The following is a 14,367-nucleotide window of genomic DNA, read 5'->3' as shown; positions in this document are numbered from 1 at the left end:
TTCATGCAATCGGACAAACTTCACCTTCAGCTTCATAGGGGAAGGTGTGAAAACTGGAGGGAATGTGTGAGAGTTGGAATGCACTTATGCCTACAATTGAAGTTTTTCCACAGCATTTGGCCAGATGTATATAGTGACGGTTTGTAATTAATCAATGTTTTTTTTTTTTTTTTTATATAAGGCAAAAGTGCTATACAACTTCATAACATTATCATTAAAACAATAAGATCAAACTAAAACAGACACTGGTCAGTTTTAAAATGGAATAAAAAGTTTAGTTTTTTTTTTTTTTGCTCCAAACATGTTTTAAATTAATCTTTTAATCTGGACCAACTCAGCCAACCTGATTTTGCTGTTCCAAATATTAATAATCCTGGATAATAATACTGAGCATCGGACACTCTTTTACAGTTTTTCACGCAGGGACAGCGGGAACATCTAGAACATCTGCGGATCCATCTGGAAGACATCAGGGACAACGCCCATATGCCCGCAAACAGTGCGGCGCGAAACAAGTGTGGCAAGAGAAAGCATTCCTCTTACCAACAGAGACCGATAGCAGGAACACAGAGTCAGGAACATAGTGTGTGTGTGTGTGTGTGTTTCTTGGATGGGCATAAACTGGGCATAATGGGAATGCCTATGGACAAACTGCATCTGGGACCATCACTCAAGGTAAACAATGTTCAGGGAGCCATCTGCCACCGAGCAGCGCGCAATGACAGTGGGGGCTGTGAGAGAGGACAGGGGGGCCAGGGGGGTCCCAACAAGCACAAACATATGGAAAAGCAGATTTTTCCTCTCCCCGCAGCAGTCGGCGAGGGCAAATGTCAGCATGCTGCGCGGCCACGGTTGACTGTGCCGCGCTCGGCACCACCACCTGGCTCTCCTTGCTCAGCCACCGAATATGGGCAGCAGTGACACTGTGAAGCCCGTCCCCAGGGCGGACTAAACGGCCGCCGTTACTGCGTTCGGCCTCGCCCTCCCGCCCCGCACCAAACGCCCCTGCTGGCCACGCGCTCGTCCGGCGCAGCTTTCACACAAGCAGGAACCCGAAAATCTGCACCGACGCCAGCGCCGATTAACCGGATAGGATCACCATCGACGCGAGGCTGAAAGAAGATGTTAAAGATGTTGGAGCCAAATCGCCAAGCGTCCCCCTCTCTCAGCAGCTTCCATGATGTTAGAGGCAGCAGCCAGTCATGGGGAAGGACAAGCCACCGCAAAATGTCTTATTTGCTCATTTGCTCTGACCACAGGGCATGACAAACAGCGCTTTCTTGCCATCTGAGGCCAAGGGAACCAGACGTCATGCGAAAACACACGGGCGTGGGCCGACGCCCTGCTTCTCCCCACGTTGGCCCAGATAAATGAAGGAAAAACGACGGCATTTAAACATTCGCGTGAGACAACAGCTAAATCGCACCGGTTGCAGTGGTGGCCAAGAGGTTGAGGAAGCGGCCCCCGTTCGGGTGCCACTGGGGAAAGAGCCGTGCCCCACTCACTGCTCCCCGGGCGCCTCTCATGGCAATTTCGCTGTGTGCACCGTGTGCACCGTGTGCTGTGCTGCAGCGTTTCACAATGACAATCACTTCGCTTTCAGTTTACCGGTCCAAGCAACGGAATATATAAATAGAGCGGCATTAAAATAAGTCTTGTTCTGCTCTTGTTTCCCCACAGAAATCATTTAAGAAAATCATTTTCAGGAAAAAGTTGACACATATACATACCTGCAATATGTACAATATGGCCTTAAAAAAAGAGACATGACTGCTGGGAGGCTCTTTTAAACAAAACAGACACGAGGCACTGAATTCTGCTGGTGTTATTAAAAAATGATTAATAACATTATTAAAAGATTCTTCTCTTAAATGATTTCTGATGACACCTTTGTGGAAACACAAAAGTGGCTGCAGACAGAGACTAATTTTGAGCCATGACATTTTGAATGCAGAGGGGGAGAAGTGTATGGATGCATTTCTATTTATTTCGCTGACTTGTACTCAAGTCCATTAATTGATTAATCCAGTTGTTCATTTAGTTCTGGGTTTAAAGAACATGGCAAGGATTTTTATTATCCAATTCATGGCAAACTGTGATAAAATGAAATGAAGTGCAATATTTCAGCAGGCAATATTTCCTTTCATATGCCGTTTACTGATCATTAATTCCTTTGCTCTTACTTTTGTGGAAAACTTGATTTGATTAAAATGAGATTGCTTAAGAAATCCATTGGTCATACAAATCTTGCTCATTTGACATCAATGCAATGTATGATATGTGTTGCAAATTCTAGCAAGTTTGTGAGCACCACATCAAATAATCTGTCTGATACATAAATTTGTGACTCTGACGCAGCCAAAATGCAAGCAAGCACACAAAATGATGTCTGTAGTTAGAGTACTAAGCTAGTTTCTTCTTACAAGATCTTGCCCACTCAACCAAAGCTTCATAATGCAAAAGTGAAGTGATTGTCATTGTGAAACACTGCAGCACACGGTGCACACAACAAAATGTGTCCTCTGCTTTTAACCCATCACCCTTGGTGAGCAGTGGGCAGCCATGGCAGGTGCCCGGGGAGCAGCGTGTGGGGACGGTGCTTTGCTTCCTTAACCGCTAGGCCACCACTGCCCCCATAAAAAAAAAAACCTTTAAACATAGTGCTGCCCCCAAGCAGTCAGAGCTCTCAATGCACCACCATCACCAAAAAACTGATAAACTCAACAACAATACACTTCCAGCCTTATTCACTCCTAATATTCTGCCCATTTTGCACATTTCTGCTCATTTTGCATGTTTGTCTTGTGTGTCCTGTATGAAATATCCAACGAGCATCCTACATGATGTTGTCCTGTTTGTCCTTGTTCAGTGTACAGAAAGTTGTACAATTTTCTTTTCTAGTCTGTGCATCATTTAAGTTAGTGTAGTTATATAGTCAAGTGTGTATATACATATATATTTTTCTTTTATTATTGCACTATGGGGGGGGGGTCTGTGTGAAACAGTATTTCAATACATGGTATACTGTGTACACCGTTGTACTGACAATAAACCTTTCTTGAATCTGATGTGACTAACCAACACTTAACCTTCACTTAACAAATGCAGCAAAAGGGCTGAAACCAGGCCACAAATCACTTGTTTTTTTTTTATTTGTATGTCCTGCACAAGATGAATGAAGCTGCCAATCCATACAAGTTAAGCTCACATAGGACTTTGGGGTGAATATGAAAACATAATACTGTTAAAAGGATTATATAATTCTTAAAAAAAAAAAAATGTACATCTTCAAAATAATGTCAGTTTCCCATTCTGCACCCTTGTTTAACCGCGGCTAGCAAAGACCAAACAAAATTAATAGGTGGAAAAAAACTGTGACGGATGCAAAAATCAATAGCAGGGAAAAAAAGAAATAATGATGAAAATGCAGCATCCACACAACTATTCAGAGCAAACATTTTAATTTCCTCTACAAAGCCTGCCCAGCTGTGTTTCCATCCCTGAGGTCAAGTCTCCTTTTACTGGGACTCTGGTACTTGAGCTGAAGGCCTTATTGGTAAAGAGAGCACAGTTAATAGATTTCCTTTCTTCTCCAAGCCGTTGTTGTCCAAAACTATTACTGATTCAGAAAAATTCTTGCTGGGGCGCTTTTGTGGAGGGGATATATGGGGGAATAAAGAATACAACAGCAGCCTCCACCTCAAAACAAAACAAACGGGGAAAAAAAACTGGCCTTCACGCAGAAATGCAATTTCACCAGCTCCCCTCAGTCAGGACCGGTCTTTTTCGTGCTAACAATGGCAGCCCATTTCTCTCCCATTTAACAAGCCAGCCACAAACAATCGAGAGGGGGGGGGGTGCTAACAGGTTATATGAAGGCCTGCAGGGCAATATGTGGCTGAAGGTACCTTGCTCTCCGGCCCAGCCAACGCCAGCCACCAGCAGAGCCAAAAAGTCCCTTTTATTGGGACATGTTGAGCCCCTGTACTTTCAGGGTAACTGGGCTCCAGAATATTTGTAGTTAGTAAAGAGAGAGAAGAGTGAAAGTGATTGTCACACGTGATACACAGCAGCACAGCACACAGTGCACACAGTGCAATTTGTCCTCTGCATTTAACCCATCACCTTTAGTGAGCGGTGGGCAGCCATGACAGGCACCCAGGGAGCAGTGTGTGGGGACGGTGCTTTGCTCAGTGGCACCTCAGTGGTACCTTGGCAGATCGGGATTCGAACCAGCAACCTTCTGATTACAGGGCCGCTTCCTTAACCGCTAGGCCACCACTGGCCCAAACCTTACAAACTTTCCCTGACCGGGAATCGAACCCGGGCCGCGGCGGTGAGAGCGCCGAATCCTAACCACTAGACCACCAGGGACTGACTAGTAAAACACATTGATATGTTATCCATATGGCGGCATACATATTTTGATGGGACAGCTACACCACTTGTTCAACTCGCACTCGCACGCCTGATCCATTCATCTCTGAAGGTACGAGGAAGGTACGACACTCATCTAGACTCTTCTCCGTCTTGGCCCCTCGGTGGTGGAATGAACTTCCCCTCGAGGTCAGAACAGCTCAGTCACCGAGCACTTTCACACGGCAGCTCAAGACCTTCCTCTTTAAAGAATATTTAGATGAACTTGTAACCTTCTTATTGTCGAACTTGTGTACAGAATCTACAACAACGTAAATGTAAATGTATTACTCTAACCAAGGCAATAAACCTTATCTAAGATAAGAGCATCTGTTTAATGAAATGTCATGTACACGGATTTGGAGTGCTGTGTGGAGGGGAGAAAGGAGCGAGAGATGCAGTGAGAGAAGAGGGGCTGCATATGTGAGCGGCTCCTCTGTGCGTGTTGTTCAGTCCCAGCAGGAGGCTTTGGTGTCACGGCGTGTGCCGTAATAAAGACGTGCCTCCACTCGGGGACGGCGCTGCAGCTGTGGAAGCCAGTCCCAAAGCCCAGACCCAGACCCAAGATCCCACAAGCCCTACGAACGCTGTCCTCCCAGAGGTGCTGAGACGAGAGCGGGGAGATTGGGGGGGATTAGAAGGGGCACAGTGGCGAGGGGGTGGGATGTAGGGGACAACGCAGGGTCTAAACTCCACACAGCTGCTCGCGTTCTTCAGGGAACTCAGCCGGGGAGCGCCACTCAAGCGCCTAATGGCATTAATGAGGGCGGCCAGGCGGCAGTAACGGAATTGGAGCATCTCTGCCGCAGTGCTGCCTGCAGTGGGTCGCAGCGGGGAAGTGGCAGCAGAAAACCCGGGCATGGCCGGGTTAAAATGACGCGCGCTACGCTACAACACGGGATATGCATAGGATATGCTAGCCCAGGCAAGCAGACATCAGGTTAAAATGGCATGAGACGTACGACACTGGCTGTGATTGTGGCAGGACACGCAGCTTCATGGAAATAATTCCCGTACGTTTCACCATAGGATCTTTCTACAAAAAAAAGCTTGGCATGGAAGGCATTTCCGAGCAGCTCGTTCATAATATATGTACAGTGATCCATCTCATTACAAGAAAGCTACACGTCTATCAACATTCATGGAAATACTGTTACTGATATCGTATGATTAGCCTTTATTACACCTCACTCTGCACCTCGTATACTCCGAGCCTCCAGTACTGCTCGCCTTGTTCCCTCCATCTCTGAAGGTAAAAGGAAAACATTCATCTAGACTCTTCTCTGTCTTGTTGTCGAACTTGTGTACAGAAACTACAACAGAGTGAATAAAATAGATGTATTCATAGTTGGGGTCCTAGTGAACCAGAATTGATCTCTTCATCGATGGTAACTTAAGCATGTTGTAAGTCGCTCTGGATAAGGGCCAAATGCCGTAAATGTAAATGTAAATTAGATTGGCAAAGAGAGCTTGTTCAGCACTTAAATCTTTCATGTGAGGACTTTGAATGTGTCTCGTTCACAAAGCTGGATATATATATATGTGTGTGTGTGTGTGTGTGTGTGTGGCAAATAAAATTTCATGTGACCTCCAGCCCTTGTTAGGTGGAAGTTTGGGAAAAAAGAAAAAAAGGCCAAAATATTTCACAACAAAATTTCATTTTGAGAAGCAATTCAGCCATGGCAGTCAAAGACATTAATATACAGTCGTGGCCAATAATTTTGAGAATGACAAATACTGTTTTTCACAAAGTTTCAGTGTTTTTAGATCTTTTTGTCAGTTGTTTCTGAGGTGCACTGAAGTAAAATTACAAGCATTTTACAAGTTTTATAAGTTCAAAGGCTTTTATTGACGATTACATCAAGTTTATGCAAAGAGTCGATATTTGCAGTGTTGTCCCCCAAGACCTTTGCAGTTCGCCCTGACATGCTGTCACTGAAGTTCTGGACCAAATCCTGACTGATGGCGAACCATTCCTTCATAATCAGTGCTTAAAGTTTGTGGGTTGTTGTTTGTCCACACGTCTCTCGAAGATTGACCACAAGTTCTCAATTGCATTAAGGTCCATGGAGTTTTCCGGTCACAGGACCTGAATTTAAATGTTTTGTTCCCCGAGCCACTTACTTATCACTTTGGCCTCATGGCACAGTGCTCAACCATGCTGGAAAAGCCATTGTTCTTCACCAAACTGTCCTTGGATAGTTGGAAAAAGTTGCCGTCAGAGGATATTTTGGAACCATTCTTTATTCATGGGTGTGTTTTTAGGCAAAATTGTGAGTGAGCACATTCCCGTGGATGAAAAGCGCTACCATCGTATGTCCCCACATACGATGGTAGCGCTCAGCTTTTCTTCTCCGGAGAATCATTTTTCCAGATCCCCCAAACAATCGGAAAGGGGCTTCATCTGAGAACATGACTTCACCCCGGTCCTCTGCAGTCCAATCCCTGTACTTTTTGCAGAATATCAGTCCGTCCTTGATGTTTTTCTAGGAGAGAAGTGGCTTCTTTGCTGGCCTTCTTGACACCGGGCCATCTTCCAAAGGTCTTGCCATTCCTGAGCAAGCGCTGCACTGGTGGCGCCCCGATCCCGCACCTGAATCATCTTTAAGAGACGGTCCTGATGCTTGCTGAACGTTCTTGGGCACCTTGAAGCCTTATTCCATGCATTTGATCATCTCTCCTTGCAGCTTTTGATGATCTGATAAATGGTTGATTTGGCTGCAATATTAGTAGCAGCAATATCCTCGCCTGTGAAGCCCTTTTTATGCAATGCAATGATGACTGGACGCGTTTCCTTGCAGGTAACCATGATTGACAGAGAAGAAAAATGATTTTAAGAATCACTCTCTTTTTAAAGCATCCAGTCTGGTATTCTAACTCAACCAGAACAGAATGACCTCCAGCCTTGTGCTCATCAACAGTCTCACTTGTAGTAATGAGAGGATCACTGAAATGATCTCAGTGGCACAGCTGAAATGTAGTGAAAACTTCAATTTCATGGCAAAGAGAGACTTTGCAATTCATCTGATCTTTCTTCATAACATTCTGGAGTATATGCAAATTTCCATAATAAAAACGGAAGCCGGTTTTTGTCATTCTCGTCTTGGTGGCTCTGTTCTGCTTGTAAGCAGAATTTAAGGAACATGTCCCTTTGAGGAGCTCAACCAGAATCTTGCTGATTTTTCTCTTACGGACCCGTAATCGGAAAGTTGCCAGTTCGAATCCCGAACCGCAAAGGTACCACTGAGCAAAGCACAGTCCCTACACGCCGTCATGGCTGCCCACTGCTCAATCAGGGGATGGGTTAAATGCCGAGACCACATTTCACTGTGTGAACTGGGTGCTGTGGTCTGTCACATGTGACAATTAAACACTTTCACGATTTTAATTATGAAGGCAGCGTGAAGATGGTCCAACACTGCACTTGGCATGTGTGTATCACATCGCATGCATGAATACACTGTAGATGTGACACATATGCCCTTTAAATTAGGCTTTATATGTTTCTAAAGTTATACGTACATAGCTGAGCAGTGTTTGCTCAGGGAAAGGTCCTTGGCCCTTTGAAGAAAAGGGACTCCTCTGAGGTAAATGAAGCAGTTCGACGCTAGCAGCCACATGCGGCCTTCTTGGGGGTATGTGAGCTTGCAAACATTCACAGTAGTGGGGGCACAAATCTCCCACAATATTGATCCAAGACGTGCCCAAATTCAGTTTCGGCTTCATGTGACCAAATCTGCATGCAAGGTTTCTTTCAAATCTGTGACGATGAGGAGCGAAAGTGTGACGACTCCTCTCTCTTTTCAATGATCAATATAGCACTGTTGTGCTGAAAGTATTTTTTTCCATCATGTCAGCGTCAACAGTCATCCTGTGGTGGTGATAAAAGTACACAAAATGTACATAGTAAGGCCATAAGGGGAAGTGGTGGCCTAGCGGTTAAGCAAGCGGACCCGTAATCGGAAGGTGCCACTGAGCAAAGCACCGTCCCCACACGCTCCTCCCCGGTCGCCCGTCATGGATGCCCACTGCTCACCAAGGGTGAAGGTTAAAAGCAGAGGACATGTTGGGTGGTAGTAGCCTAGTGGGTAACACACTCGCCTATGAAGCAGAAGACCCAGGTTCAAACCCCACTTACTACCATTGTGTCCCTGAGCAAGACACTTAACCCAGGGGGGGACTGTCCCTGTAACTACTGATTGTAAGTTGCTCTGGATAAGGGCGTCTGATGAATGCCTTAAATGTAAATGTAAATGTTGTGGTGTGTGCACAGTGTACTGTCGTGAAATGACCAAAATTAATAATCATCTTTCGGGTCTCCATATTTCATTAGAGCATTTCTGTAGGTGTCTTCATACCACGGATCCATTTGGTGAACTAACTGAGACAGAGCAGATTCTGACCAAACGCCACAGAAACATTTCACTACACTATTGACTTTTCCACTAGGGGGAGTCAGTAAACTATAAGCGAGGCAGTCAAGACTGACATGAAGGTGTCAATAGGTGCATCCTTTCATACTCCGCACTCTCTGAGAGACTGGGACCGTTGACATTGAAAACCACAAAGATGAAACCAACAACAAAACTGAAAAAAAAAAAACAAGCATGACCACATTGTGGTGCGGTCATTCATCCGTGATGAATTTGCTACAGAACATGCTTTACCTGAGGTCGCCTTGACTGAATGCTTCTGGAGGAAGTCCAGTGCCTGGGCCAAAGCCTTCTTATTGCAATGTGTGGAGAGCTCTTCATTACATTCAAAACACCTGGAAGAAACAGTGCAAAGCCACATATTCCACAAATGTTACATCCCTGTGAGTTTCACCACAAAAATCTCAGCACTCTACTGAGACTTTTCAAAACAAGATACCCATAACGTCAGGTGTATAAAACAGCAATGTGCCTTGAAAAATCGCAGTGGGTAGATCAGAAACAAAGGTGCACATGTCCCATTAAGAGTGAAGTGACTGCTCACCAGGCCTTCCATGTGCTGAGGCTGATGGTGATGCAGTGGGACTCAGGGTGGTGGGCCTGCTGATGCTTGGTGGAATGCTGGCTCTCTGAGTGGTTGCAGCCCTGGGAACAGAGAAAATGTTCAGGTTGCCCATCCCACAGTGGCGGGGAGGTGGTGCCCTTGAGCAAGGCACCGTGAGCTGCGCTATGCTGTGTATCACAATCACAAAAATAATCACTTTTACCCCCCCCCACATTCAAAAGAATAAAAAATATTTATTATAAAAATGTGCAACTTAAAAAATAATAATAATTAATCTTGACTAAAATGTAGTGAAGTGATTGTCATTGTGATACACAAGAGCACAGCACATGGTGCACACACTGAAATTTGTCCTCTGCATTTAACCCATCACCCTGAGTGAGCAGTGGGCAGCCATGACAGGCGCCCGGGGAGCAGTGTGTGGGGACGGTGCTTTGCTCAATGGCACCTCAGTGGCACCTTGGCTGATTGGGATTCGATCCGGCAACCTTCTGATTACGGGGCCGCCATGACAGGCGCCCGGGGAGCAGCGTGTGGGGACGGTGCTTTGCTCAGTGGCACCTTGGCGGCTCTGCATTTGAACCGCCGACTTTCCGTCTGGGTCCGATTACTAGTCCACCACCGCCCCTAATAACGGGCCATAATCTAACAATCAGAATAATCAGGTAAATAAAAGGTTGCTGATACCTGGAAGCCACATTTGAGGCAGACGAGGACATCATGTGAGCCTGCAGGCTCCCCCTCAAACATATTCCTCTCACGCAGGCATTCGGAGCAGACGGACCACACACTGCCGGTCACTGCCTTCTTCACAGACGTCAGGTCCACTGCCTTGCTGACATGCTGGCACATCGACCCTGGACGAAACATCACGGTAAGAACCACGGCGGTAGACTGGTCGTGGACATCCACTTAATTCTGGCATACTTCTGTAGACGGGGAAGGCCCTCATACCAACTTCATCGGATGACTCCTCATCCCGCGTTTTTTTCGGCCTGTTGGTCCGCTTGGTCATGTCGGCAGTTTTTAAAGAGAACGGGTCTTTCAGCCGCATCTACACTTAACAAATACAACCACATATTTATTCTCACTTCCATGAACCTCAAGAATAAATTAACAGAAATTAGACCAACGAATGAACGGGACTATGACTAGGACGGTAACACCTAAGTGATAGATCTGCACCAAACTTGCATATCATTTTGTCTTCCCGATCAAGGCACTTTACCCTGTAACAGCAATTTAATGAGGCTGCTATCTGAGCAACAGATTCTCCTCTTCTATGCCACGAGAACCCTCTAATAACCTCACTACTGTCAGCTCACTGCACGTCATTTACAATTGGCCATACAGCCCTAGCGTTCGTGTCCGGGTCTTAGCATCTAGAGTCGACGGGGAGGTGCGGTGCCGACACCCTCACATCGCATCACGTCACGTCACGCTAATGGGCTCCAAATAACTGTTCTCCGGGCTGAGACGGGGCACACACCGACACATCTAGGAGCTGATGGAAATTAAAAGGACAACTCACCTCTTTGGTATCACTCCCCCTTTCGGCGCTAACTAGCTAGCCAGCTAGCTAGCAAACGTTTTGACTGCCGAGTGTAGAAGTTACGCTTGGAGGACGGGCTGGGGGGGGAAAGGACTCAAACTTCGCGAACAGACACAACACAGATAATAGAGATATGTATATAACGTTGGATTTAAAGGGGCCGAACTTCGGCGTTGCTGGGGAACATTTCTGCAGCACCACTTCCAGTCAAATCGTCACGTCCTGAGGTCAACAGATGACGCCATACGGCAACGCGCACATGTCAAATTCAGCAGCGTTTCGTCGAGCGCTTCCGATTTCCTTTTTTATTGATCCATATTTTATTATGTTATATTATCGAAAATACCATAATATTCTATATTTCTATTAGAATAGCCATTTCAATCAGAGTTAGAATTATAGAAATATAATTCTATGTAGTAGTCCACTGGGTAACCCAGTCGAATATGAACCAGAAGACGATTACTACCGTTGTGTCCCTGAGCACTTAACCCTGAGTTGCTCAAGGGGGACTGTACCAGTAACTATGGATTGTAAGGTGCTCTGGATAATGATAGGGAGTGAATGATATATGCCATAAATATAATGTAAATGTGTTATTCCTTGTCAGACTTCACTTTGGATAATAAAAAGAAAATTCTTAACACACGCAAACATTTGTAATACATAAACTCGTCACTCTATTTCATCTCAACACATTTTCCGGAATAGTTTTCAGGGTCGGACGCGCTGCGAACTGCTCCGCGGTTCTGTATGGTCCTCTTTGCGTGCCGTACTCCGTCGCGCATGCGCACTGCGCGACACCCGGCTGCCGGCTATGCGACGCAACTAGCTGACCAAGTAGGAGAAGTTTGAGAGGGCGGCGGCGACGGCCAGAACTTTGCCGAGTAAACTGGTCGAAACTTTAATTTTAATACGATGGCTTTAAACAGATGTTCGAGAGTCGGGAAAATTATTCCAAGCGTTTTGCGAATTTATGGCACCCCAGCGGGCAGCGGCACGGGAGCTGCGACGAGGTCGCACGGAATCCGTTTCCCGAGCGTGCGACGTGAGTGTTCGCTGTTAACGTTTTTAGTGGGCAACACGTTAAAAGTAAAAGGTAAAAGTTCCAAGCGTCGTCCAGAACGATTGCTCGTTCTCGGCACGGTTTTGCGGGAGTTTGCGGACGCGGAGGACGAGGTCGGGCTTCACGTGTCTCGTCTGGATCTCTCTGCATTTCAGACGCGCTCGTCGGGCGGGTGGGATCTCCGTGTCGCGCTTACAGCTCCTCTCCCGCCACCGACGTGTCGTACGAGCAGCTGAAGGCGTCGCTCGCCGCCCGGACGGGGGTGGTGGTTGATGTCCGGGAGCCGTGGGAGCTTCGAGAGTACGGCAACATTCCGGGATCGATTAACGTGCCTTGCAAGTATTTCACGCAATTATCAAATCATGCACATACGTATGAGCGGCCGTTTGGGAAATATTTCAGACTTTTGTCACACAAACACATGTGAAACATACACGTATGAAACTGACAAGCATGCATTTATATTTCTGAAAACTCACACACACGCACACACATATGGATGCACACACATGTGTATATATGAATAACTCAAGCCCCTCTGTCTGCCGAGCGCCGCCACGCTACCAGCCACAGCGTGGCTAAAGTGAAGTGATTGTGATACAGAGCACAGCACACGGTGACACAGCAAAATATGTTCTCTGCATTTAACCCATCACCCTGAGTGATCAGTGGGCAGCCATGACAGGAGCAGTGTGTGGGGACGGTGCTTTGCTCAGTGGCACCTCGGCGGATCGGGATTCGAACCAGCAACCATCCGCTAGTCCACCCCTGCCCCCTACTATGAATATATATACTGTATATATATATTTTTTTCCTTTACATACCTTATTCCTGTGAGTTTGGGGCAGTGAAGACATAATACATGGATACGCTGCTATGAGAGAAAGAGAAGGGAGAGCGGTGTCGCTACCCGGTTTGGACTGCGCATGCGCTTTGAATCGGGTCTCCACACAAGAATCCACAGAACTGCCTTACGGATGTAGTGAAAAGTTTTCACTCACACAAACATGTGAAAAGCTTCACTAATGCTATATGTGTTGTGTGTGTGTTTAACACACAGCTTAAGTTTTTGTTTGTTACATAAGAGTATTTCATGTGTATCTGTGTGAGCGTTTCATATATATATGTGTGTGTGTGTGTGTTTTCAGTAGTATAAATGCATGCTTGTCAGTTTCACGTGAATGTGTGTGTGTTTCACATGCGTTTCTGTAACAAAAGTCTGAAATATTTCCTGAACGTCCCCTCATACATGCGCCTTTAATATATCTCATTCTTAAATGTTATATATTTAATGTTATTGTAGCAGTAATTATATTTATTATTTGTTGTAATAGTAACTGTGTTTGGTTTAGCCAAATAGTAAATTAGTACTCTAATTACATTTGCAATATTAGAAATAATATGAACCATATTTCAGTACCTTTGTATTTGTATTTAATTGGATTGATTCCATCCGTCACAAATACCTTTGCGCTTGCAGTGGGACAACTCAACCAGGCCCTGCAGCTGACACCAGGGGAGTTTAAGGAGAAGTATGGGGGGGACATGCCCTCACAGACAGAAAACATCATCTTCACCTGCCTGGCGGGTGTCAGAAGCAAAACTGCTCTGGATTCAGCAATCTCCTTAGGATACTCCAAGTAAGTACACTGTTGTGTTTAAGCAATAACAATTATATGTTCATCTGCTCCGCCCACTACATATTTTGTAAATATTTTGATTGACATTTGACCCTTGTTTGTTTCTTTTTTCCCTATTCCAGTGTTCAGCACTATCCAGGCGGATGGCAAGACTGGGCAAAACATGAAATATTACAGAGCAAACAATAAAAAAAAAACCATGCAATTTACTTCTACAAATGCAATGTGAATTTACATCCTGTAATTTCACACATGAGCACGTGTGGCCGAGATTTACAATTTACGTTACAATACTGGAGATGTATCCAACAGATGAGTATATGAGGTTTCTTCAGGGTGTTCGTGTGTACGGTGAGAGCGTGCTGTTAAAAGCATGTCTGAGTTCGGTCTGAGAGTTTCAATTATTTACACATTGTAAAATGTACAAAAGGGCTCTATCCATATGTCCAGATGTAAGGTGAAGGACGTTAGAGTAGCTGTGTGCCTCCATCGTTTTCATTCTTTGCATTATTTTAAATAGGATCTGTATCCTTAAGGCTATATTGATTTTTGTAAGTGCAATGAAAGAAAAATAAAGACAACCCATGAAAAGAACTGGTTTGTTCTTTGTCAGCCCTATTTTTATTTCATTTGTCATGGACACATGTCACTGTGGCACTGTGTAGGACAGGTTATTTGTTAAGGCCTAATGAAAT

The 14,367-nt window shown here is 45.3% G+C and overlaps 2 protein-coding genes and 1 non-coding gene across 7 annotated transcripts in view; 1 reads left to right on the top strand and 2 right to left on the bottom strand.

Annotated features, from left to right (window-relative positions):
- Positions 1-11,220, bottom strand: part of usp45 (ubiquitin specific peptidase 45) — a 36,221-nt gene extending 25,001 nt beyond the window's left edge. For 2 of the 4 annotated variants that reach the window (XM_028981576.1, XM_028981578.1), the window contains exons 1-5: positions 10,946-11,220; positions 10,342-10,468; positions 10,102-10,271; positions 9,394-9,494; positions 9,084-9,184 (exon numbers count right to left, since the gene is read on the bottom strand). In XM_028981576.1, the coding sequence (XP_028837409.1) occupies positions 9,084-9,184; positions 9,394-9,494; positions 10,102-10,271; positions 10,342-10,468 (499 nt within the window). In that variant the 5' untranslated portion in view covers positions 10,946-11,220. Of the gene's footprint in view, positions 1-9,083; positions 9,185-9,393; positions 9,495-10,101; positions 10,272-10,341; positions 10,474-10,945 lie in introns of all 4 variants that reach the window. The other 2 variants (XM_028981577.1, XM_028981579.1) reach the window with 2 other exon arrangements.
- trnae-cuc (transfer RNA glutamic acid (anticodon CUC)) lies at positions 4,303-4,374 on the bottom strand. Its single transcript has one exon. It is a non-coding gene; the product is annotated as a tRNA-Glu (tRNA).
- Positions 11,221-11,732: 512 nt separating the features above from the next.
- On the top strand, positions 11,733-14,266 carry tstd3 (thiosulfate sulfurtransferase like domain containing 3). 2 transcript variants are annotated; one of them, XM_028981008.1, is made up of 4 exons: positions 11,733-12,065; positions 12,188-12,367; positions 13,513-13,672; positions 13,795-14,266. In XM_028981008.1, the coding sequence occupies exons 1-4, from the start codon at positions 11,885-11,887 to the stop codon at positions 13,859-13,861; spliced, it is 588 nt and encodes a 195-aa protein (XP_028836841.1). In that variant the 5' UTR covers positions 11,733-11,884; the 3' UTR covers positions 13,862-14,266. The 2 variants fall into 2 exon arrangements, with proteins under 2 accessions (XP_028836841.1, XP_028836842.1); XM_028981009.1 differs by having other exon boundaries at positions 11,736-12,014.
- The last annotated feature ends 101 nt before the right edge of the window (positions 14,267-14,367 follow it).

This window comes from Denticeps clupeoides, chromosome 5, assembly GCF_900700375.1.
Source record: "Denticeps clupeoides chromosome 5, fDenClu1.1, whole genome shotgun sequence".
NCBI lineage: Eukaryota > Metazoa > Chordata > Actinopteri > Clupeiformes > Denticipitidae > Denticeps > Denticeps clupeoides.
The sequence above is the reverse complement of the archived record's forward strand: the minus strand, read 5'-3'. Positions and strand labels throughout refer to the sequence as shown.

Coding starts and splice junctions, on each gene's coding strand:
- tstd3 (XM_028981008.1), top strand. CDS start 11,885: ATGGCTTTAAACAGATGTTCGAGAGTCGGGAAAATTATTCCAAGCGTT. Junction 12,066..12,187: donor CAACACGTTAAAAGTAAAAG/GTAAAAGTTCCA, acceptor TCTGCATTTCAG/ACGCGCTCGTCGGGCGGGTG. Junction 13,673..13,794: donor ATCTCCTTAGGATACTCCAA/GTAAGTACACTG, acceptor TCCCTATTCCAG/TGTTCAGCACTATCCAGGCG.